General features: G+C 47.0%; 1 protein-coding gene across 4 annotated transcripts; it reads left to right on the top strand.

Moving 5' to 3' along the window:
* Nucleotides 1-49: 49 nt before the first annotated feature.
* Nucleotides 50-21012, top strand: ZNF653 (zinc finger protein 653). 4 transcript variants are annotated; one of them, XR_010025153.1, is made up of 10 exons: nt 50-441; nt 5239-5282; nt 7147-7362; nt 9047-9637; nt 11580-11763; nt 12293-12404; nt 13348-13462; nt 16803-16902; nt 18012-18396; nt 20755-21012. XR_010025153.1 is itself a non-coding variant. In XM_063119129.1 (9 exons), exons 1-9 carry the CDS (start codon nt 89-91, stop codon nt 18187-18189), a joined length of 1893 nt encoding a protein of 630 aa, XP_062975199.1. In that variant the 5' UTR covers nt 50-88; the 3' UTR covers nt 18190-18960. The 4 variants fall into 4 exon arrangements, 1 of the variants encoding a protein (XP_062975199.1); XR_010025155.1 differs by lacking the exon at nt 20755-21012 and having other exon boundaries at nt 16803-16976; nt 18012-18101; XR_010025154.1 differs by lacking the exon at nt 20755-21012 and having other exon boundaries at nt 16803-16981; nt 18012-18090.
* The last annotated feature ends 4168 nt before the right edge of the window (nt 21013-25180 follow it).

The following is a 25180-nucleotide window of genomic DNA, read 5'->3' on the forward strand; positions in this document are numbered from 1 at the left end:
GATGCTAGTGACGTCAGTCGCGTGCGCCGCAGCCCGCTCCTAACAACAGGATTCCTCGAGTGGAGGGGCCCTTGGTTACCAGGCAGGCATGAGCGACTCGGAGCGTGGCCCGGCCCCGGGCGAGGAGGACGGTGGAGAGCCGGAGGAAGAGGGGGAGGATGAGGAGGAAGAAGCCGCTGCCGGGGACGCGGGTGCCGAGCCTGCGCCGGGGGCGCGGAAGGCCCGCGGTGGGCGGAAAGCTCGGGGTAGGCCGCGCCTCACCGAGTCTGACCGGGTACGACGACGTCTCGAATCCCGCAAGAAATACGATGTGCGGAGGGTCTACCTGGGCGAGTCTCACGGCCCGTGGGTGGACCTGAGGCAACGCAGTGGCTGGAGTGACGCCAAACTCGCGGCTTACTTGCTGGAGCTGGAACGAGAACAGCGGGCCGGGCGCCGCGGGTGAGAGACAGCCGGCAGGCAGGCGTGAGGGAGAGAGAGAGAGACAGAGAGAGGGGATGGATGGATTATCCATTGCATAGCTCAGAGCTTTCCAAACTTTTCATGTTGGTGACACGCTTTTTTAGACAGAGGAGGGCAACCAGGACGATCAGGGGTCTGGAAACGAAGCCCTAAAGAGAGACTGAAAGAACTGGGCATGTTTAGCCTGGAGAAGGGAAGATTGAGGGGAGACATGATAGCACTCTTCAAATACTTAAAAGGTTGTCACACAGAGGAGGGCCAGGATCACTTCTCGATCCTCCCAGAGTGCAGGACACGGAATAATGGGCTCAAGTTAAAGGAAGCCAGATTCCGGCTGGACATCAGGAAAAACTTCCTGACTGTTAGAGCAGTGCGACAATGGAATCAGTTCCCTAGGGAGGTTGTGGGCTCTCTCACACTAGAGTCATTCAAGAGGCAGCTGGACAACTATCTGTCAGGGATGCTTTAGGGTGGATGCTGGAAACAAAGCCCTATGAAGAGAGACTGAAAGAACTGGGCACGTTTAGCCTGGAGAAGAGAAGATTGAGGGGAGACATGAGAGCACTCTTCAAATACTTAAAAGGTTGTCACACAGAGGAGGGCCAGGATCTCTTCTCGATCCTCCCAGAGTGCAGGACACAGAATAACGGGCTCAAGTGACAGGAAGCCAGATTCCAGCTGGACATCAGGAAAAACTTCCTGACTGTTAGAGCAGTATGACAATGGAACCAGTTACCTAGGGAGGTTGTGGGCTCTCCCACACTAGAGGCCTTCAAGAGGCAGCTGGACAAGCATCAGTCAGGGATGCTTTAGGGTGGATTCCTGCATTGAGCAGTGGGTTGGACTCGATGGCCTTTTAGGCCCCTTCCAACTCTGCTATTCTATGATTCTATGACATGCATCATTTCGCGACACAGCAGTTCAGTTTTGCTAGCAAACCAGAGGTTAAACTAACCCCTTATAAGAGATACAGACACATACATAAACTGCAATAACGAAATGTATGGGGACACGATACATCTCATGAAAACCTTTCATTTATATTTTAAAAAATGTATGATTTGCAAGAGACATTCATACTAGAGGCCTTCAAGAGGCAGCTGGACAACCATCTGTCAGGGATGCTTTAGGGTAGGGTGACCATATGAAAAGGAGGACAGGGGCTCCTGTATCTTTAACAGTTGTACTGAAAAGGAAGTTTCAGCAGGTGTCATTTGTATATATGGGGAACCTGGTGAAATTCCCTCTTCATCACAACAGTTAAAGCTGCAGGTGCCCTGCCCTCTTTTAAATCTGGTCACTCTAGTATAGCTCCTGCGGCTTTAACTGGAATTTCTCGAATGCGTCACTTCAGGTGCAGCCGTGTCACTGGAAGTGATACGGAATCAGCTGTTTCGACCCGATTATGCATACTGCGCATGTACAGTACCTGTATGATCCCTCGACCGTGGTGTGCATACACGGATACGACGGAAGGGAAATATACTAGCGCACCATACTAATTGGCACCTTTGCTGCGTAAAAATGCATGCAAGTTGGTATTGCTTATTTCACGTAGACTCAGAGGTTTCTTGTTACGTTCGCGCGACACACCTGCACACTGCAGCCGACACACTAACGTGTCGCGACACATAGTTTGAAAACTCTGGTATAGCTGTTGTAGAGTGTCAACAGCGTGCATGATAAATGTACAGAGTAGCAAACAGCAGCACCTTGTGACGAGCAGTTGATAATCTAAAATTCTACATGGGCGGGCAGCAATGGAGGGGGAAGGAAGAAGATGCAAAGATCCAAAGGTGTCACAGAAAATTTGGGTTTTGATGAGTTTGAAAAGAGAGAGAGAGAGAGGTGGTATCAGGGAAGGTGTTCCATACATAAGGGGCTGTTAATAAATAAAAAATGTGTGGCATCCTTTAGGGAAGCAGAAGATCCCCTGGTGTGCATGAATAGTGGGAATGGAGGTGGCAATGGAGTCTATAGTCCTAGAGATTTATAGATTCATAAAGTTCCCAAGGAATAGGAACAAACTTCAGTTCTTGTTCTTACAGTTGTTTTGTTGTTGTTGTTGTTTATTCGTTCAGTCGTTTCCGACTCTTCGTCACTTCATGGACCAGCCCACGCCAGAGCTTTCTGTCGGCCGTCGCCACCCGTAGCTTCCCCCAAGGTCAAGTCTGTCACCTCCAGAATATCATCCATCCCTCTTGCCCTTGGTCGGCCCCTCTTCCTTTTGCCTTCCACTTTCCCTAGCATCAGCCTCTTTTCCAGGGTCTCCTGTCTTCTCATTATGTGGCCAAAGTACTTCAGTTTTGCCTTTAATACCATTCCCTCAAGTGAGCAGTCTGGCTTGATTTCCTGGAGTATGGACTGGTTGGATCTTCTTGCAGTCCACGGCACTCTCAGAATTTTCCTCCAACACCACAGTTCAAAAGCATCTATCTTCCTCCGCTCAGCTTTCCTTATGGTCCAGCTCTCACAGCCATAGGTTACTACGGGGAATACCATTGCTTTAACTATGCGGACCTTTGTTGTCAGTGTGGTGTCTCTGCTCTTAGCTATTTTATCGAGATTTGTCATTGCTCTCCTCCCAAGAAGTAAACGTCTTCTGATTTCCTGGCTGCAGTCAGCGTCTGCAGTAATCTTTGTGCCTAGAAATACAAAGTCTGTCACTGCCTCCACGTTTTCTCCCTCTATTTGCCAGTTATCAATCAAGCTGGTTGCCATAATCTTGGTTTTTTTTTTTTGAGGTTTAACTGCAACCCAGCTTTTGCACTTTCTTCTTTCACCTTTGTCATAAGGCTTCTTACCGTTATCTCATGTTAAAAATGAGTATGGTGAGCTATGTTTCCAATACGTGAGTAGGAGTGGAGTCCATCTCCAGAATATATAGCTGGGGAAAGAAACGTGGCTAGTCATTTATGAGTGTCAGTCATTGAATTGGGCTACAGTCTTTGGCCCCTTACCTGGGAGTAAGCCCCGTTGAGTAGAGTATGGTTGAATAAATATGCATAGAATCATGCAACTAATGAATCACAGCAATGTATCTTCAAAGGGGTGCTGTTTGACCTGCTATTAGGCCTGTCCTTTGGTTGGCCACTGATGGAAACAGTATGCTGGACTACATGGACTGTGATCTGATTCTACAAGGTAAACCATAGTGTTCTTATATCTGTTCACTAGAACAGGATCATTTTTCTTCCTGTTCACTCATAGACACAAACCGTCATCACTGTGGGTAGTATTGCTGCATTTTCTGGTGGGACTGTTATGCTTTTGCTGGCTGCATGACAGAAGTTCATCATGTTGGAGAAAAGTTGACTATTAAATGTCTGTCTGTCCTGCAACTATTAACATCAGATTTCTGTCAGAATTAAAACCTGTAAAAGTGGCAGTCCTGACATAATTACCTTGTTGGATCAGACCAAACTCTGTTCAGTCCAGCATTCTGTTCCTGAGTCTTGCATCGCAAATATAGGATGCTATCTATCCCAAGCCAGGTTCTGTGCACAGTCATTGCTTTAGTCTTCAGTAAGCAACAACAACAGTTTATCGCAGTCAATAGACCAAGTCTTCAGTAAGCATTCATACTTCCTATGAAAATGAGGGATGGAGGCTGGGTATAATTAGTAGACTATCCCTTATGCAGCACCCAAGTCCTCCGTCAGGCAGAAATCATAGAGCCCGAAGTATAGAGCGGCTGGAATTGCCATGGCTGCTCTATACTGTAGGCTACATGCCCATGGGGGGGGGGGGGGCTGGGGGAGGGCGAGAGGTGTTTGTTTAAACACACCCTTGGGAGTGTGTGCTGGGGGGGGGCGGGAGTGTTTTTTGTTTAAATGCCCATTGGGGGGTGGGCTGGGCTGGGGTAAGGTATTTTTTTTAAAAAAACCCAACAACCACTGAATCATAGAATCATAGAATAGCAGAGTTGGAAGGGGCCTACAAGGCCATTGAGTCCAACCCCCTGCTCAATGCAGGAATCCACCCTAAAGCATCCCTGACAGATGGTTGTCCAGCTGCCTCTTGAAGACCTCTAGTGTGGGAGAACCCACAACCTCCCTGACATTTGCCCTAGAGCGCTCCTGTGCTCCGTTTCGTTAAAAAAAAATTCAAAATGGTGGCCGGGCCGTGCTCTGCCTTCTAGGCACGTTGTGCGCCATGTGTAGAATGAGAGGGTGGGCACATTGTAGTTTTAAGCTTTTATATTGTTTTACACTGTACTTTGATGTTTTAATTTTTGTGAACTGCCCAAAGAGTTTTGGCTGTGGGGTAGTATAGATGTAATAAATACATAAATTGGTAGTGATTGCTGTGGCTGAGGAGGTATGACTAGCTGTTTGAATCTAAGGAGGTTGTGGGCTCTCCCACACTAGAGGCAACCATCTGTCAGGTATGTTTTAAGGTGGATTCCTGCATTGAGCAGAGAGGTTGGACTTGATGGCCTTATAGGCCCCTTCCAACTCCACTATTCTATGAATCTTGCCATGCTTCTGTTATTGGCCTGATGAGAGAGATTGGAGAGCAAAATGCTGATTTGGTCCTGAACTTGCTGGGTGGCTTGGATAGGTCTCAGCCTCATTTACCTCTCTGTGAATTGGTATCTTAATAGATTGTTGGACTACAGAAATCATACTGGAGGAGGTTTTTTTCAAGGCCTGTTCTTGGGATCCCTATAAAATCTCCTCATTTAGATTAGACTTTCCTTTGGTAAACAACCCATCACAACCTTTTCTTCAGATCTGTATGCATGCCATGATATGCTACCATCTTTACTTGCAGGAAGCCATGGGAGCAGATGCCTTATGAACCACAGCGGAAGAAAAGTAAGTAAATATATTTGTATTGATGTGTGTGGCATGTTTTGTTATGTTTTCTTAATTATTTTTGTGCAAAGAATATAAAGGTGTGCTCTGTCCTTGGTGCCAGTACTATATGGAGTCCTGCTGGTCACGGGTTTTTGCTGTCAGATTGATATTGGAGGATTTTGGACCTTGAACTGACATATAAACCACTGGAAGTTATTCCAGTAATGCTGTTACTTTGCTGTCTTATAATACAGACCAATATTAGATACACTGAGACTGCAATCTTAAGTATAGAAGCTTACGTGGAAGTAAGTCCCCATTGAACTCAATAGGTTGTACTTCTGAGTAGGCATGGAATTGCATTTGCAATCTTCAACACACTTACTAAGGAGTAAAGTTCATTTGAATATTGTTCGAACATGCATAGCGTTGCACTGGCATTCTTATGCACAGTTACCTGGGAGTAAATCCTTTTGAGTTCATTGGGGCTTAGTCCTGGGTAAACATGTTTAGGATTAATTCCCAGGTATTTAACAGTGGAACAGGGAAATGAAATTAACATGTCAATGTTATATCTAGAGGTGTTCTTGTAGTCGTTTATTATCAATAATACGTTTGTAATTGAACGGCTTGAGATTTTTGTAGTTATTGCTACATCATGCTCGCACTAATGCCCACGTGTGCTAATGCACACATGCCCAAATTCACATTAACTAATATGTATTAGCGCTAATGGGAATTTGCATAAATCTGCCCAAAATCCACATTTTCACTCTTAAGCCTTCGTATTTTTGTACAACTAAATTTATGTACAATTCCGGAACGTTAAACAACAACAACACAGTCCATGTGACTCAAAAAAGCCGGTCCACTGTGGAACCCAGGGGTCAGATTCATTGAAATCTGAAATCATTTGAATCTGTTACGGAGTCCTGTTACTGTTACTGGAACCAGTTCCCTAGGGAGGTTGTGGGCTCTCCCACACTAGAGGCCTTCCAGAGGCAGCTGGACAACCATCTGTCAGGGATGCTTTAGGGTGGATTCCTGCATTGAGCAGGGGGTTGGGCTCGATGGCCTTGTAGGCCCCTTCCAACTCTGCTATTCTATGATTCTAATGGGCTCAAGTTACAGGAAGCCAGATTCTGGCTGAACATCAGGAAAAGCTTCCTGACTGTTAGAGCAGTACAACAATGGAATCAGTTCCCTAGGGAGGTTGTGGGCTCTCCCACCCTAGAGGCCTTCAAGAGGCAGCTAGAGTACCATCTGTCAGGGATGCTTTAAGGTGGATTCCTGCACTGAGCAGGGGGTTGGACTCGATGGCCTTGTAGGCCCCTTCCAACTCTGCTATTCTATGATTCTATGATATTCCTAGACCTGAGAGGTGCACTCAATATCTCAGGGGGTGCTGAAGCATTGCTCTGGTTTTGTATGCTGCTTCAAAATTTCTGATGTTGCAAGGAAAACTAAGAAGCATGGCTTAGCTTACATGTAGTTTTTGGCAATATGGAAACAGCTCATAGAGGCGCCTCTAAGCATCCCACATTATTGTTAACAGTAGAATGCAGCCTCTGTAATGGTAATAAACTGGTCTACAAAGTGGTTTGAGTAATGTTCCTTCTTCATATTCATGGACTGGGCTTTCAACTCTCAGCATCTTTCGTGGCTATTTTATTTAAGCCAAAATTATTTTTTAATGGCCCTTCTTGTCTTCCCTGAGTATAAAAGAGTTAGTATAAGGTTATTTAATAGGTGTTACGTGTGTAATGTGTTTTTTCTTCAGATGAGGCATGTTTTATCTTTTGATTGTTTAAGGGAGCCTTTTGCTCTATGCTTCTCAAACTCATGTTACTTCTTTCCTTCCCACTTCTTCCCATGTCCCAAGGAAGAAGGCGGAACGTGAACTGCCTAAAGAACACAGTGATCTGGTATGAGGACCACAAGAATCGCTGCCCCTATGAGCCCCACCTTTCAGAGCTGGACCCCACCTTTGGGATGTACACCACAGCTGTGTGGCAATGTGAAGCCGGACATCGCTATTTCCAAGACCTGCACTCCCCGCTTAAGCCGCTTAGCGACTCTGAGAATGATTGTGACAATGGTGAGTGTGCAGTGTTCTGACAACTCCCACAGATGAAAGACCTAGAACAGGGATGGTGAACGACCTCAAAGACTTAAAACGGATGGGGACCTTGTAGTCCCCCAGATGTTGTTGACTGCAACTGCTGTCAGCGTAGCCAATGCTTGTTGGGAATTGTGGTCCAACAATGCTTGGAGGGCCATGTGTTCCGCCCTAAAATATCCTTTTTGTTGTTAAACATGGCAGTTGCTTTTTCTGTTGGTTTCTGGATCTCACTGCATAATTGGTTTCTTTCTTAGAGATTATAATTGGTACAATATCACTGAATGTGGAAATTCTGTTCTTAGGTGTCCTAGGTCTACCAATGGCAACTAGCTATTTCTCTTTCTGTCTTTCTCTCTCTTTCCTGTGTCTCCATCCCTGTGCAAGTGAACGGAACACTTTCTCCATTCATTTTCAAGAAAGCCCCCTTGCTGAAAATCAGCTGGAGTGGGGGCAAAGGTCACCCCCTGTCACAGACCCTGTTGCCCCAAGGGTTGATGTTGGGAGTGGACTCTGCCCCTCCCTCCAGCCATTTCTCTGCAGGGTCCTCCTGCACAAGTGATTGGAGGAAAATAACTTAGTGGGCACCTCAGCCTGACCTCGTGGGTGCAGTGACACCTGTAGGCACCACATTGGAAACTCTTCACGGGGGAAAAAACCCCCATCTCTCCTAATGGCTATCACATGAAGCACATTATCCTAAACTACTAGTGTTTATTTTATTGGATGATACAGAAACTTTGTGTTGAGAGAGAACACACACCATTCGTAAGTTTACAAATGTAGTTTTGGGTCTGCTCCCCCCCACCCCCACCCCGCTTAGTCTTTTCTGAACTGTGTAGATCCAGGTACTTGACTGTTCATTTGGAAGGAAAATACTCCTCACCCTGAACATTTTAGCTGCCCTTCTCTGTACCTTCTCCAGCACTTCCCTTTTGAAGTAGTATGACATACCTGCATACAAATGTGACAGCACCGTGGCTTTTATATCACGGCATTGTAATACTTCCATTCCTAAAATTGACGGTGCCTTTCCCCCCCCTTTTTTTTTTTACAACTGTAGCACGCTGACCTAATACTTTGAGTGTGTTTTCTACTATGACAGCCAGAAGTGTTTCCTGTCTGATTGGCTACCTGATTCCTAGTAATGCAGAAGTCAGACACCTGTACAGCTTCCAGAACAGATTATTTTTGAATATTTATTTATTTATTTATTTATTTATTTATTTATTTATTTATTACATTTTTATACCGCCCAATAGCCGAAGCTCTCTGTTCTCAGAACAATGTGTGGGGTGAGGAAGTACAACACACGATTGCACCCTTGTCACCTCTTCACAGTAAGATTAGTTCCCGTTTGGCTTGGTCCCTACGCGGAGAGGAGTGTTGGCATGGGGAGAAAAAAGGGCATGAATATGCACTTGTTGTGCCGAAGCGGGTTGGCCCCTTTCCTTCTCTGGAATGTTCAAGATGTGAAAGGAGGAGCTGTAATTCTGTAGATGTTTCAAGAATATGCTTGTTCAGCTCTGCTGTATGTTGCAGAACGCTGGGCAATGCTGTCAGAGGTGAGTAGGCCAGTGGGGAACATAACTGCAGGGTTTGTCCTTCTGCGACTCCTAAGAAGATCCCTGCTATTTTTCTCCTCCTTGTTTTGCCTTCGCAGTTGCCAATGGCACAGGGGCTGGAAGCTCTGGGTCTTCAGAGGAGAGCTCTAGCTCTGAGGCAGAGGAGCAACCAGAGAGCCAGAAGGCCAAACCCCAGATGAACCAGCCACCAGCAAACGCAGAAGGCGAAAGTGCCAGCGGGCTCATCACTCAGGACGGCATCCACATTCCGTTTGAGCACCATATTGAGAACCTGACGGCAGAGCAGGGGGCTGGCATGTGCCCCAATCCGCCCCTCAATGGCCCAGAGACAATGGAAACTGTGGTATGCGTGCCAGTGCCCATGCAGATGAGTTCTGGCCATGGGACTCTATTTGAGAACGTTACGCAAGAGACACTTGGTGAAGTTGTGGCCAGCTGCCCCGTGCAAGGTGTGATGCAAGGCTCACAGGTGATCATCATTGCTGGGCCTGGCTATGATGCTCTCACGGCCGAGGGAATCCAGCTGAACGTCACCAGCACAGGAGGAGAGGAGCTGCCTTGTGCCATGATTGAGGGTGTGGCAGCTTATACTCAGGCAGAGCCTGAGAATGGACAGCCCAGTAGCATGGAGGCCATGGAGAGCATGGAATACATCAAAACCAAAAAAGGTAGTTTCCACCACCCACCTGGCTGGCTGTTCTCAAGTGGGCCAGGTGTGGTCAGCATGTGTGTTCCCAAATAAGGTATATAGCTTTAATCCATTGTGGTAGGTCTGGGAGTAGCAGTTCCTGCTGTGGGTGAGGGAGGGGAGGGTAAACGCCAACTCTGTGCCTCTAAAACTGAAAGAACATCTCACGTTGTCTGCTTCATGCATATGAATCTGTCTCCTGGCTCTTCTCAACAAACTGTCCCCTTCCAAATCAGCTGCTGCTGCTGCTTTCCTTCTGTAAATAAGTTTTATCAGAGACCTACCCAGACTCCTTTCAAGGAAAGGAAAGGGAAAGGAACCTCTCGTGCAAGCACTGAGTCATTACTGACTCTTGGAGGGACGCCAGCTTTCGCTGACGTTTTCTTGGCAGGCCTTATAGCGGGGTGGTTTGCCGTTGCCTTCCCTGGCCATTATTACCTTTCCCCCAGCTAACTGGGTGCTCATTTTACCGACCTCGGAAGGATGGAAGGCTGAGTCGACCCGAGCCGGCTGCCTGAAACCAGCTTCTGCTGGGATCGAACTCAGGCCATGGGGAGAGTTTCAGCTGCAGAAACTGCTGAGCAGTTCAATACATTGTCTCTCCAATCTTGTGATGGTGTCAAAGCAGCCTAACTGACAGTGGCTTGGCTTGTTATGCCATGGCTGCAAAGCTGTTCTCTATGAGCAGGATTACAAAGTGACCAGCAATTGCCTCTGAAGCTCTGGTGGTAGAGGAATAGAAGACGCCAATCCAAGACGCCAATCCATGGCTCGGGTCGACTCAGCCTTCTATCCTTCCGAGGTCGGTAAAATGAGTACCCAGTTAGCTGGGGGAAAGGTAATAATGGCCGGGGAAGGCAACGGCAAACCACCCCGCTATAAACGTCAGTGAAAGCTGGCGTCCCTCCAAGAGTCAGTAATGACTCAGTGCTTGGCGGATTGGCGTCTTCTACCACAACAGTATATTTAGCACATGAAAATTGGAAGGAAGGTGTATGTTTTGGGTGTGCGTGCATCTGTGTTTGAGTCATGTGTTAAATTGTGTTTCAAGGGAACATTAAAGGGTTGGTCAGTGCCTGAAGGAAAGATCATAGAATCATAGAATAGCAGAGTTGGAAGGGGCCTACAAGGCCATCGAGTCCAACCCCCTGCTCAATGCAGGAATCCACCCTAAAGCATCCCTGACAGACGGTTGTCCAGCTGCCTCTTGAAGGATTCTAGTGTGGGAGAGCCCACCACCTCCCTAGGTAACTGGTTCCATTGTCGTACTGCTCTAACAGTCAGGAAGTTAGAGCAGTACTGGCTTCCTTTAACTTGGGCCCCTTATTCCATGTCCTGCACTCTTTGTAAGCAGCTTTACAAACAAGTTTTCAGAAATGACTAGTCTGAAAATCTTTTTTACTAGTACACACCTGCCCATACACCTACCCACACCTGTAGTGTAAAAGCAAAAAAATGGAACCAGTCTTTGTCCAGTTTATTTTTGTCTGGTCTTCCTGAGATGAGTTGTTACATACATGTATGTAACATGAATTGTTACATACGAACCTGTCTTCAAGAATGAAGGCTCGTATAAGAAAACAGATCCCTGTTTCCATTTGGAGTAGCATGTGGTAGTTGCTCCCTTCCGTTTCTCAACAATGGACCTCTCCAGCTTACTACTGTACCTAGTCAAGACCTAAAGGCCAGGACCAGAAGACTGACCACAACTCTAGTGAGTTTCTGGCCTGCTTAGATTTCTGTCACCCTTCCTGCCCATCCAGATGCAAAAGATTCCTGGAGGGGGCATGCATTTTAGGAATGACTGAGCCTTGGCTAGCTCTTCCATTCGCCCAGGCCTCGGCCTCTGTATAATCTCTGGAATTTCCAGGGAGAGGGCTTCAGCATTCAGAATTACAGTTTTGCTTTGTGATTGCTGACAGAAAACGAGGAACTTTTTGAGCTCAAAAAAGAGGAGCCGCCGCCCCCAACAGAAATAGAGACACCCTGTGACCCAGAGCCAGCCCATGAGAGTGGGAGGCTGGAGCCAGAGCCTGAACCTGAAGAGGAGACAGACGGCAACGACATGTCATCCATTATCTATGAGATTCCGAAGGAGCCTGAAAAGTGAGTGAGCAGCAGCAGGTTGTGGTGTTTCAGGGGAAGGGCGCAGGTGCGGCTCCTGGACCCTGCTTGCTCTTGGAATGAAGAGTGTGACGTGCTTGTCTTGTGTAATGCTGTGCATGCTGTTATGCTGCTCTTCAAGCACCCTGGTTTCCTTCCCAGTGTTGCTACTTCCGTGTGACCAGCCATTGCCCAGAGGCTTAATAATTCCACATTGACGCCCCTGCAAAATCCAAATTCTGTGTGAATTGATTAAATGGCAAACATGCATGAATTTGCTTTTCAGTTGGATCAAGCCTCAGGATGTGTGAGCGGGCTGTGGGTATGAGGAGAGACACGTTCCTTATCAGTTGGAGGAGCCCCTCCTAGGCCCCTCGGTCATCTCTCGTTTCTGGGATTTTAGCTCATCTTTTCAAACTCTCCTTTGCAATCTTGAAATGGACGTTCTCAGAGATGCAGGGAGAAAGGAGGCTCCAGGAACAGTGGCCGGGGCTTTCTTGCGGACCTTTTCCTACCCTTTTTCTCCCTTTAGGAGGAGGCGGAGCAAAAGAGGACGTGTGATGGATGCAGATGGCATGTTGGAGATGTTCCACTGTCCCTATGAAGGGTGCACCCAGGTCTATGTAGCTCTTAGTAGTTTCCAGGTATGGTTCCTCTGTCCCTCACCCTGAATACTAAACTGTGCCCCAGGTTAGAGAGTGGCCTAGTTTGGACAACACATTTCTCAATGGTGGTTTTTACACCACCATTGAGAAATGTGTTATCTGGCAGGGAAACTCTAACCTACAGTGGAGTTTCTTTTTGGAAAACACGCCACGCTGAATATCCATGCTGTGCAGAGGAGAGTTCCTGCACAACTGGTGTGTTGTTTGGAGGGCTCTGTGGAGTTTCCTGTTGCGTTGAGTGGACTTTTCCCACTGGCTCAGAGTTCTCTGGCAAGAGCAGCGAAAGGAGCAAGCATTCCTCTAGGAGAGTCGCTGGGATTGTTTTTCTGCAGCAATGGCTGATGGGAAAACATCAGGAGGACTGGGGAAGAGAGAGGGTGAAAGAATTGTCAATCAAATGTTGTGCTGCCTTTTATTCAACTCCACAGTAGCCCACAGTCACACAACAGTGGACTTAGAACATGGTGAGTACCCCCTACAAACTCAACCATTGAGTGGAGTTTTCCCACTGTGTAGAAAAACGTGTTCTCTGAACTGAGCCAGTCTGGCAAATAGCAGCAGTAGCAAAGCTACTTCGCTTGGAAGGAATTGTGCCAGTTACCCAATTGCTTTCCTTTAACTTGTGATATGCAGCTTCTTACCTTGTTAAGTACCCTTTAGCAATCCCCCTCCCTTTCAAGAAAGCACTTTTGAATGGCCTGAGCTTAATGTTTTATGGAGCTGGTGGGGAAATAATAAGTAATGAAGCATATTCTCCAAGCCCAGCTGCTAGCTTACAAAGCACTGAAGGTTCTCGGCGAGAAGCAGGGGAGGCTATTCTAACTGAGCGAAGATTCATGTCCTTGCGATGGAGTATCTCCCAAATCTTCCCAATAACGTGTCTCCAAAGGGCAATGTTGATTCCATCTCTTTCTGTCCCTAGAATCATGTTAACCTCGTCCATCGGAAAGGAAAGACAAAGGTGTGTCCCCACCCAGGTTGCGGCAAGAAGTTCTACCTGTCTAACCATCTCCGGAGGCATATGATAATTCACTCAGGTATGTTGCCAGCTCTAAGGATTCCTTCAGTGCAATGCTTCTATAGCTTTTTCCTTCTGCGTCTTGGCTTAAAGTAGTTCTGATGAAACTCTCCTCTCTCTCCTCTCTCATCTCACACTATTGCCCCGCTCGTGCTCTTCGCTCCTCTGATGCCATGTTTCTCACCTGCCCAAGGGTCTCTACTTCCCTTGCTCGGCTTCGTCCATTTTCTTCCGCTGCCCCTTACACCTGGAACGCTCTTCCAGAACATTTGAGAACTACAAGTTCAATCGCAGCTTTTAAAGCTCAGCTAAAAAACTTTCTTTTTCCTAAAGCTTTTAAAACTTGAATTGTTTTGACTTTTATACTGCCTGTTTGGTGCATTCTCTTCCCCTCCTTATTGTTTTATTACGATTTTATTAGAATGTAAGCCGATGCGGCAGGGTCTTGCTATTTACTGTTTTACTCTGTACAGCACCATGTACATTGATGGTGCTATATAAATAAATAAATAAATAAATAAATAAATAAATAATAATAATAATAAGTCTAGCTCCCACAGCAGCACATATCACAGCCTTGAAAGTAGAAAGTAGGGAGACCCTGACCAGGATTTCATACTCTTCATGCTTCTGTGACATCTAGCAGCTGTGTAGAATTATGCAGTTTTGGTTCATTCCTTTTGGCCTTACCTCTGTGATGCATGTCGCTTGCTTTCTCTCTCCTGTTACAGAACAGGAGTTAGGGAAGTACCTTGAGGTTTGCCTAGGCAACCTACCTTGGGTTTGGTGGGCAGTAAATTGGCAGTAGTCAGGAAAGGAGTGTGATCAACAGTTGGCAAGACATAAAGGTTGAGAGACTTTGGGAGTGATCCACTGAGTTCAATTTTAAACACTTGAAGGAATATTTATGTAGTATACTTCATTACATTTTGATTAGAAGCCAGTGAGGTTTGATCTCAGTTGTTCTATAAAGCTGTTTTCCAAAGGTTTCCTGCTTCATGTGAGTTCTTTCCCTTTTATTAAGTGCATTTAAGGAAACCCCCCCTTTTTTTTCTAGCGGGCTATATGGGAAATTTCCTCCCACATTTAACAAATTTCTGTATTCCCCTGTCTCTTATCTTGGCATTAAGTAGCAGTGTAACCCCCTGGATGTTTAACTTGCTACTTTTGTCACCAGTCTATTCTAGTGAGCCAGATCTTGTCAACTAGCCCGTGTTTAAGGCATTTAGCAGGTGTAAATTTCTCTTTTCTGACATCACGGGCAACCAGGATGATCAGGGGTCTGGAAATGAAGCCCTATGAAGAGAGACTGAAAGCACTGGGCATGTTTAGCCTGGAGAAAAGAAGATTGAGGGGAGACATGATAGCACTCTTCAAATACTTAAAAGGTTGTCACAGAGGAGGGCCAGGATCTCTTCTCGATCCTCCCAGAGTGCAGGACACGGAATAACAGGCTCAAGTTACAGGAAGCCAGATTCCGGCTGGACATCAGGAAAAACTTCCTGACTGTTAGAGCAGTACGACAATGGAACCAGTTACCTAGGGAGGTTGTGGACTCTCCCACACTAGAGGCCTTCAAGAGGCAGCTGGACAACCATCTGTCAGGGATGCTTTAGGGTGGATTCCTGCATTGAGCAGGGGGTTGGACTCGATGGCCTTGTAGGCCCCTTCCAACTCTGCTATTCTATGATTCTATGATCATGTATAGAGTTTAAATCTAGACTCTGTGTGTGTGTGACCATGTAACCACAATTTTAAGTACAAATAACGATGAAACTAATATCTCTGATGTTAGGTTTGCTGCAGGCACATAAATGGCAGGAAAAGAAATTACAAATTCCCACATGGAAAAGCAGACGGTGCTAAGATTCATTCCCAAGTGGAGGAGAAGAGTGAATCTAGCTAAATTGAGACTTGGTATGCAAGAGAAGAGTAGTTGTAGGAGGGGAAATTGAAGGAAAGGATGTGGGGTAGAGTTGGTTTGCAATATCCACAATCCCCCTTCTATCTTAAATCAAGGTCCTAAGAAGCAAAATTGATAAGAATGATGCTTTCCCACAGAGGTTCTGTTAGAATGAAATACTTGGACCGTTAACTACCCCCACCCTCCAAGCCTGTTCTCTTTAGGTCAGCCAATTTGCTGAAGCCTTATCGTTGTCAGCTACAAGAAGCAGAGAGGCGATATCCACACTTTTCTGGTTTAGATTTGGGATGAGCACCCAGTGATCCAGGAAGAGTGAAAATAATTCAGAGAGTGGCATAGGCGATAGGCAAGTCTCTGCTAAAAGAATATTGTTGATTAGCCCTTTACTGGGTTCAGATTGGTGGACTTTGGGTGCGCGGGGGGTGGGTGGGCTAAGGTTCTTGTATCTGTTGTTTCTCAGACTGGGCTGTGAGGGACTCTAGTACCCTCTTTCTGTTTGTGTGTGTATGTGTATGAGAGATGTGAAGGGTTGAACAAAACTAGGTGTGTGTGTGTGAATTAGGGGAAATAGTTCCCCCCCCCTCAAATTTTTCAGAAATGCCAGGGTGGGGGGAATGGGAGGGAAAGGATTTTTAAATTTTATTTTCCTGGACCCCACCAGCCCACACCATGTTTTGTTCCCCCCTCCCACCCCCGGACTTTACGTATGTCGTGCACTGAGGAAATGCACCCACATTTCTCCAGATTGCCTATGTGCCCTACGTGGGCCCAAAGCTACTCTGGAGAAACCAAGACGCTGGGCATACTCAAGCTCTTCTAGAAGTTAAAAAAGAAAGAAAAGGTGCCATGAGGTCTGCCTCTGCCTGATAAGGGGAGCAGGACAGGGTGTGGTGGCGGAGCACTGAAAGGGGAGGAAGCTAAGAGAGAGTATGCCTGGGCATGGGAGAGAGGGAAACCGGGGAGGCAGAGCACCCAGGAGTGTGTGTGTGTGTGTATGTGTGTGTTTATTGGCAGGGGGATGATGGCTGGAGGGCATTTTGCCCAATGTCCCCTCAACCCTTGAAATGCCCCTGGGGAGAAGCAGCTTCATGAGTCCTTCAGAGGCTGAATGTGAAACGCTGTGGGCCAAAGAGCATGGAGAGGAGCCAGAGGAGAGGAGTAAATGAATTGTTTAGAGAATGCACGAGTTCACAACTGGAGCACGGCTTCATGAAGTTTGAGACTCAATGCCCTAATCCTTTTGATGGTGTATTACACATTTGATTTCTCTGATTTTGTTCAACCTCTGGGTGGCCTTGCATCAGGCCATTGGCAGTACCTTGTGGAAGGTGATAGGTCCCCAGGCCCCAGCCTTGGTCTCTGGAACAGAGGGCCCTATGTAAGTTGCTTCCCTCCTGGGGATGGGCTGACGCGTTTTGCTCCCCTTTCCTCTTAGGAGTCCGTGAGTTCACCTGTGAGACCTGCGGAAAATCCTTCAAGCGGAAGAACCATCTGGAAGTCCATCGTCGAACACACACGGGAGAGACACCTCTCCAGTGAGTGACCAGGAGTGGGGGCATGAATAGAAAAACCTCTGGGCTGAGCCATTCTCTAGCGTCTGATCACTAGGGTGAGGTCTGTGGCACCTGCTTGCTGTTGCCTTCCTTGTGAGAGTTAAGAAGCTTAGCAAGATAGATCACGAGGCTGAGCCTGCCTGGTCTACTCTTCGGCCCTCTAGTACCTTCACAGACTGGATAGAGCTTTAAAGCAGGGCTGAAAAATCCATTATTATTTTATTATTATTATTATTATTTTTAAGAATGCCCTTGCTTTTTAATGACTTGGGTTGACCAGGTGGCATGTCTGTCTCACTAAAGGGTTGAAGACTGGTGGGGGAACATGGGCAAAACAGCCGCTGCTTATGGGGTTTGTATTCTCACTTTGTGGTCTTGTAGCCCCGCAAGTGCATATACAAGGCAGCATTGACTTTACACAGGGGTAAAGACTTCAGCAAGGTGGAGATGGGGGCATTTCAAATGGGCTGGAGTTTCTGGTCCCCGAGTGGAAGGACTTTGGGTGTTTTTTTTTAAAAGACAGGAACCCTAAATGAACCGTTTAATAATTATTACAGTACCTTAATCAGCAGTAAGTATATTTGAGAGTAAAGCATTATATTCATTAAAAGTACCTTAAGTACTTCTCTGAGGAGCTGTGCGCAGTTTGTTGACAGCCGTTCCATCAGCACTGGGTGGCCTTCCGTAGAACACTAGCTAAAATCTGTGGTTGCAGAGTTAAGCAATGAAGCACTCTGTCTGACTGCATTCTTTAAGCCTTGTTTAGAGCCCAGTGTTAACATTACTGTGGAGGCGGAAACTGCTACCCATCTGATTTGGACAAGGTGGATTCCTGCCTTGAGCAGGGGGTTGGACTCGATGGCCTTATAGGCCCCTTCCGACTCTGCATTTCTGTGATTCTATGGGTCTGACTTCTGCTATATCTGTGGCGAAATACAGTAGCTGGTTGACATGCAGGCTCTGATTTAGTCACGGATGCCTGGTACGTGCAGTTTTAAGGATGGGCAGCCGTAGCTGGTGGTGTTCCCTGGGGCTGTGGGCTCTCTGTTGCTCCCACAGAGCAGAGGGGTGATGCTTGCTTCCCTCTGCAGGTGTGAGATCTGTGGCTACCAGTGCCGGCAGCGGGCCTCTCTCAACTGGCATATGAAGAAGCACACCTCAGAAGTCCAGTACAACTTCACTTGTGAGCACTGTGGCAAACGCTTCGAGAAGTTGGACAGTGTCAAGTTCCACAAGTTAAAGAGCCATCCAGATCACAAGGCTTCCTGAGCATGGACCACTTTATTTATTGCCCCAGCAAAAGACCCAGGCCAACCAAGGGCACTTCTGGCACATTCACAGCTGGAGATGTGATGTGTTCTACTTGCAGCAGAAGGATCCGTCCCTCTGTCATGTCACAAGGGGCAGCTTCTTAAGAGCAGATGGCGACAGACTTTAAACGTTTTAGTTCTGATGTGCAAGTGTCCGTGTTCTCAGGTATTGCGGGGGGGGGGGGAGGTATTCAAACAGCATCAAATCAGTTCATCCTGTAATTGGCCACTGTGGTGCTATGGCTGTCCTTTCTCTCCAAGGCAGAAGGGACACTGCAACAGTAGGCAAGAAGAATCTTAAGCCAATTAAAGTGTCTGTCCTTTGCTCTTTGCTGAGCAACACCTGTGTTCGTCTGGCCACCTTATGCTTGGTCTGAGGCAGGAGGGTCCTGTCACTGGCATACGAGGGCTACAGAAAGGCCGCTTCCGGTGCGAGAACTCTGGATCTCATTCACGTGACCGCTTTCTATCTGCTTTTAGCAAATTCAACATGACTCTGGCTGATCTGCGTTTATTGATTCAGTGAAAGGCAAACACTTGCAAAAGGTTGATGAATCAAAGAAGGTTATATGCTGGCTCGAAGCTGCCTCTTAACCTTCAGTGCAGTTGGAAAGCAAGACAGAGTTTGCTGTTGGAAAGCAAGACAGAGTTGCCCTGGGCATTACTTTTCCTGGAGTGTCCATACCCCATAAAGCAAAAGCACATGGTAAATAAACTCAGATTCCAGCTCTGTCAGAAGTCAGATCACTCACTCTTCTAGACATCTAGAATATCCTCTTTGTGAATAGCAGCTTACATAACTTTGATGCTATAGGGCTGTGACTTATAACACTGAATACTGGGAATCTTAGCTTTCATTTTTTAAATATGAAACTAAAGGTCTATTTAGACCAGCTTTTTGTCCTTTCAATGGCCATCATGATACCTACAGGAAGCCCACAAGTAGGATGTGAATGCAATAACATCCTCTCACTCCCCAGCTACTGGTATACAGACACATACTGCCCTGATACTGGAGGTAATATATAGCCATGGATAGCCTTAGAAAAAGGAAAGGAACCTCTCGTGCAAGCACTGAGTCATTACTGACTCTTGGAGGGACGCCAGCTTTCGCTGACGTTTTCTTGGCAGGCCTTATAGCGGGGTGGTTTGCCGTTGCCTTCCCCGGCCGTTATTACCTTTCCTCCAGAAGGGTGGTTTGCCATTGTCTTCCCCGGCCATTATTACCTTTCCCCCAGCGGGGTTGTTTTGCCGTTGCCTTCCCTGGCCATTATTACCTTTCCCCCAGTGGGGTGGTTTGCCGTTGCCTTCCCCGGCCATTATTACCTTTTCCCTTGTTAACTGGGTACTCATTTTACTGAACTCGGGAGGATGGAAGGCTGAGTCGACCCGAGCCGGCTGCCTGAAACCAGCTTCCGCTGGGATCGAACTCAGGCCATGGGGAGAGTTTCAGCTGCAGAAACTGCTGCTTTACCGCTCTGCGGCACACGAGGCTCATGGATAGCCTTACCCTCCATGAATTTGACTAATCCCCTTTTTAAAGCAATCTGAGTTGATGGACATCACCACTTCTTATGGGAGCAAATTCCATAGTTCCATAACTCTGCACTATGTGAAGAAGTGTTTCCTTTTGTCTGTCCAAAATCTCCTGCTACTCAGCTTCGTTGGATGGCCAATGAGAATTCTATGAGGCAGGGAGAAAAAACTTCCCATATTCACTTTCAGTTTTCTAAATCTACTTAATAATCCTTAGAGCAAAGGTGAAAAATATAGAAAGGTTGGTTTGGATTCTTTTTGGCTGTAGTCAAAATTTGACAAGAGTCCTGGGAAGGAACTCTATTGGATTGATCTTCACATGGGAAAGACATCTAGTAAGGTCCGTTTGTGTGCACACTTCAGAAGGACAAAGGCATGTGTGTGTTGGGGTCAAGCAACTGGATGGGTCTTTGCCATTGCACTGTGAGCATATGATTTGATTGCATTGTGGGATGGGGGAAAGGTAGTTCCTCTTTTGCATTCTGGAAAGGTTACTTTTGCCTCTGCTAGTAAGTTAAAATGCAGGCGTGCCCTCCAGTTGGCAGTGAACGGATGTAGGAGGAAGCCCTCTCCTTCCCATGTGAAGTATGTTTCTGTGAAGCTTAAAAGTACTGGTGCATCCTGGTTCTGGCAAACTCTGTCTTCTAGTAGTTTCCAAACTATACCTACAGGCAGCATTCTCCACATCAACTTATCTGAAGAAACTATGCTATTTTGCCCTCAGATACCTGCATGTTGCAAAGTGATTCTGGGACATATTTATAGGGAGTCCCTTCCAGTTAGACCTTTTGGGCTTCAGTGTTGCTCTGTGTGAACTGAGCACACATTGGACACTCCTTGGCAGTTACATGTTGCAGGAGGAGATTGGTACAGGTGAGCAAACCGGCCTTGGGGAAACCTTGTCTGTTATTACTGATGTCCTTGCTCAGGAAACTCGAGTTCCCTAAAACACAACTTGAAAAACGTGGCTGTGTTCTATTTTTCCAAGGCTCCTTGTTGTGTGCATCTTGCTCCTCCCTCCACTTGAGGACCATAATGAAGACGCCGGGGTTTGTATTCCAACACGTCTGGAAGAGACCAGGTTGAAGGAAAACGGATCCGCAGGTTTGCTTGGCCAGTATTCGGACATCTTGGGGATCTCTATTCTTGTTCTTTTCAAAAGTGTACCTCTAGCTAGCAACATATTTTGTAAAAAGCTTGGACATGGGTGACAAATGTATAGGAGTGTTGAGAAGGGCCTTCATTGGTCACAGGAGGCTATTTACTACCCTTTTATACATCTCTTTCAGTTACTATTTCCTGCACCTGTTTCTGTCCAAACAGCTCCGCTCTCGATGCCCATCTCTTCCTTTTAGCCATTTCTGTTGCAACTTATCAAACAGCCACCACCACAAACAACAAATTTGATTAAAATCCTGTATCTTGGATGCAGACTAAATGCCAGAAAAGAGCAGACGTATGGAATTATTGTGTATTTTTATATCATGTCCCAGTCTAAATTCTTGGTTGGAGATGACAAAAGCTGTTGCTGGAGGGGGCCGTCCGGCTTTGATCATCCTCACACAAACCTGTTCATGAGGCTTCTGTAATTCTGCCTTGGAGGTTCCAGGTACCTCTCTGAAACCCGTTATCACGCCTCTCTTTTTTTCCTGCACACACAACTACACTATTTCCTGTACTTAATGTAAATTGGACGTCTGGGGTCCTCGTGGGCTAAGTGGTCCTCGGGTTTTCTCTAGAGCAGGGGTGAGCAACCTGAAGCCCTAGGGCCTCAATTTTGAAAGCCCCTGAGCAAATGGATCAGACTTCCAGCGTGGGTAACCTATCCCTCCCTTGGCTCAGCAGGGAGGAAGGTGGGGGGGGGGGGAGAGAAAAGGGGTGGCCTTTCCCCTCATTGAGCCTCGTGTGGCGCAGAGCAGTAAAGCAGCAGTTTCTGCAGCTGAAACTCCGCACGGCCTGAGTTCGATCCCAGCGGAAGCTGGTTTCAGGCAGCCAGCTTGGGTCAACTCAGCCTTCCATCCTCCCGAGGTCGGTAAAATGAGTACCCAGCTAGCTGGGGGAAAGGTAATCACGGCCGGGGAAGGCAACGGCAAACCACCCCGCTAGAAGGCCTGCCAAGAAAACGTCAACGAAAGCTGGCATCCCTCCAAGAGTCAGTAATGACTCAGTGCTTGCACGAGAGGTTCCTTTCCTTCCCTTCCCCTCATTGTACCCCCTGACATATTGCCCCTGAGGGAATGAGCCACTGTGGTGTAGTGGCTGGAGTGTCAGACTGGGAGTCTGGAAATCCAGGTTCTAGTCCCCACTCAGCCATGGAAACCCACTGGATGACTGGGCCAGCCACAGACTCTCAGCCCAACCCACCTCGCAGGGTTGTTGTTGTGAGGACAAAGTGGAGAGGAGGAGGAGGAGGAGGATTATGTACGCCACCTTGGGTTCCTTGCAGGAAAAAAGGCGGGATATAAATGCAATAATAAGAAGAAAATGTCCCCTGCTCTAAAAGGAGTCTCATTCTTAACCTGCTTCTCCTCTTCCCTTGCCTCCACTTTCTATTGAGAGAACAGTGCTCTGGTCAGGATGAACCCTTTTGCTATATTGAATTCAGAATCTGCCTCGACTTTTTATTTATAACTGAATCCTGCTCTTCCGTGCTGGAACTCACGTTGGCATCCATACATTTCTTCTCTGACTCCCACTCAGGGATTATTTAGGTGTCCCTTTAGTCGGTGAGCCTAGCAGGCAGCTTCATAGAATCATAGAATAGCAGAGTTGGAAGGGACCTACAAGGCCATCAAGTCCAACCCCCTGCTCAGTGCAGGAATCCACAAAATTTCCTTTTGTAATTTGTACATCTGGTCCAGCAGGTGGAGCCAGATGTACATCTGCCAGGGTTTGTGACCCTCTGGGTCTGGGGACAGCAGCAGGGGAGGAGGAAAGTCTGTCCCACCACCCTTCCTGTACTCTGCTGCAGGCACGTGGTCCTCATTTCCACAAGAAAGGTGCCCTTTTTCTCTACAAGCAGTGCTAGAGCTGAAAGAGTTGAAGCATCCACCAATGTTGTAGCTGAGGTGGAGGGGACAGGGCACGTGCCCATGGAGCTGTACTGATGTCTGTTACACAGGCTAAGAGGGCAGACAGGGCTTTCCCCCACACTTGTTCAACTGCTCTGCAGTAAACATCCTGTGCAAAGCTTTCTCCAATGAGCTGGGCGTGCTGCTTTTCCCTCTGGCTTTCTGAGGCCATTTGTGGAGTCGATTGCTACAAACTGCCCAGTGCCCAAACTGCTGCTCAGTCATGTTTTTTATGTGAATATCTCAGGATGAAGAGAACAGGAACCTATTGGACTATCAAAAAGTCTGCTAAATCTTGGGAGAGTTTGAAGTTTCCTTTTGAATGAACTTCGGGCTCAAGTTACAAGAAGTCAGATTCTGGCTGGACATCAGGAAAAAGTTCCTGACTGTTAGAGCAGTACGACAATGGAAACAGTTACCTAGGGAGGTTGTGGACTCTCCCACACTAGAGGCCTTCAAGAGGCAGCTGGACAACCATCTGTCAGGGATGCTTTAGGGTGGATTCCTGCATTGAGCAGGGGGTTGGACTCGATGGCCTTTTAGGCCCCTTGCAACTCTACGATTCTATAATTCCTAAGTCTCACATTTCCAGTGCTACTAATGTTCTCTCATCAGCCAGGACTGAACTCTCCCTCTATCCAACAAATCTAGCCTCCCCCAACCTGGTGCCTTTCAGAAATTGGGTTGGACTCAATGGCCTTATAGGCCCTTTCCAACTCTGCTATTCTATAATTCTATGATTTTGTACTACAAGACATATCAGCCCCAGCTAACATGCCATACGGTCTGGGATGTGAGAGTTGCAGTCCAAAACATCTGGAGGACACCAAGACTGATCTATCACATTTTTACTCCGCTCCTCAGCTTAAAAGGTTTTCAGAGCAATTTACTTATGATCAGTAAAAACAAGACCGTTCCTTCTTATTCTCTAATCCTCTCTGCAGCGGTACCAAAACTTATCTGGTATCATACTACATCTATTCTAGTCTCCTGTGGAGTATTTTCCTGCAGAGAGGGGGTTAACCCATATCATCCCTCACCCCCCCTCCCACTTCAAAAGCACCTTGGTGCCTCTTGCCACCCCCAGCAAATAGTGTTGAATAAATAATTCACTACTCAACAAGGCTACATGAATAATGCAGGCATCGGGAACTGCTGCTCTCCGCACCAAGGGCACCTCAAAAGCTGCTTGCCTTTGGCCGCAACCTGGATTCTCTCCCTCTGTACGGAGCTGCAGGCGTTTCATGTCCGTGACGGGTTAGCATTCCATGCGTCTAACCCCTTTTTCTACAGCTGAAAGATGATGGCAGCTTTGATTCATGCTTGGGAAGAAGACAAGGCCCAGCACTTTGGCACTGCAAGTAAAACCCCCAAAGCTGTGCGCTGAAGGAGGCTGGGTCTTGCACGTTCGTTGGGAGCAGGCTCAACGACGCAAATCATTGTCCCGCGGAACAGGAGTGGAAGGGAGTGTAAAAATGCAGCACTGGTTTTAGTGATGGGTGCATGGCCCGGTGCCAGTCTTCTTCTGGTGAGTGCATGGATAGCTTTGCCCTTGCGTTCTCTTTGGAGTTCTTTGGTTTGAGACCCTGGACTGTGTAGCCACAGAAAGCCCAGATTCACTGTTGCCAAAGGGCAAGGGTACTTTGACTCCCTTGAAACTCATAGGCCCAAATTCGGTAGTGGGCATTAAATGAAGGCTCTCGGGCACAGTAGATGAACATGAAACCCATTTGGAAGGACTGGTATGCAGCATTTTAGTTAAAGAGCTTTTTAGCACCCACTTACTCATAGGCTATTAACACCTTGTTAGCAGCTCAAAGCCGCTCACCTTCCTTCAGAGACTTTAAATGGCAGGGCTAGTAACCCTCTCACCATCCCATACCCACACCCTTTCTCGCTGTTTCATTCGAAGTGCATTAGTGTTAATTGCAGGTGCTGGGCTGCATATTTTATAAACTATCAGCAGGTGGAGCTATTGATGTAATTCTGCTTAAAGCAACCCTTTGCTTAAAGGGACATTCACCCAGCTTCCAGGCAGTCCTGAGTGCCGGTCTCTGGGGTTATGTTTTGCTGGAAAGCACATCAGGCAAGGAAAGATGGAAGGGATGGAGTACGTTTAGTCTTAGGGCCAAACCTGTTTTCTGTCATCCAGAACTGTAGGACATAAAAGAATGGGTGCAAGTTATAGGAACGCAGATTTCACTTGAGCATCAGGGAAAAAACTTCCTAAGGGTCAGAGGAGTCCAGCAATGCAACTAACCGCCCAGGGAAGCGATGGACTTGTCAAAGGCTTGACAACTATCTGGCAGGGGTGCTTTAAATGGGATTCCTGCACTGAGCAAG

The sequence above is a fragment of the Elgaria multicarinata genome, chromosome 3 (genome assembly GCF_023053635.1).
Source record: "Elgaria multicarinata webbii isolate HBS135686 ecotype San Diego chromosome 3, rElgMul1.1.pri, whole genome shotgun sequence".
NCBI lineage: Eukaryota > Metazoa > Chordata > Lepidosauria > Squamata > Anguidae > Elgaria > Elgaria multicarinata.

Excerpts from the sequence above, each read along its gene's own strand:
- ZNF653 (XM_063119129.1), top strand. The coding sequence starts at position 89 with ATGAGCGACTCGGAGCGTGGCCCGGCCCCGGGCGAGGAGGACGGTGGA. Across the intron at positions 12,405-13,347 it reads TAGCTCTTAGTAGTTTCCAG|AATCATGTTAACCTCGTCCA; the intron begins GTATGGTTCCTC and ends TTCTGTCCCTAG. Across the intron at positions 16,903-18,011 it reads ACGGGAGAGACACCTCTCCA|GTGTGAGATCTGTGGCTACC; the intron begins GTGAGTGACCAG and ends TTCCCTCTGCAG.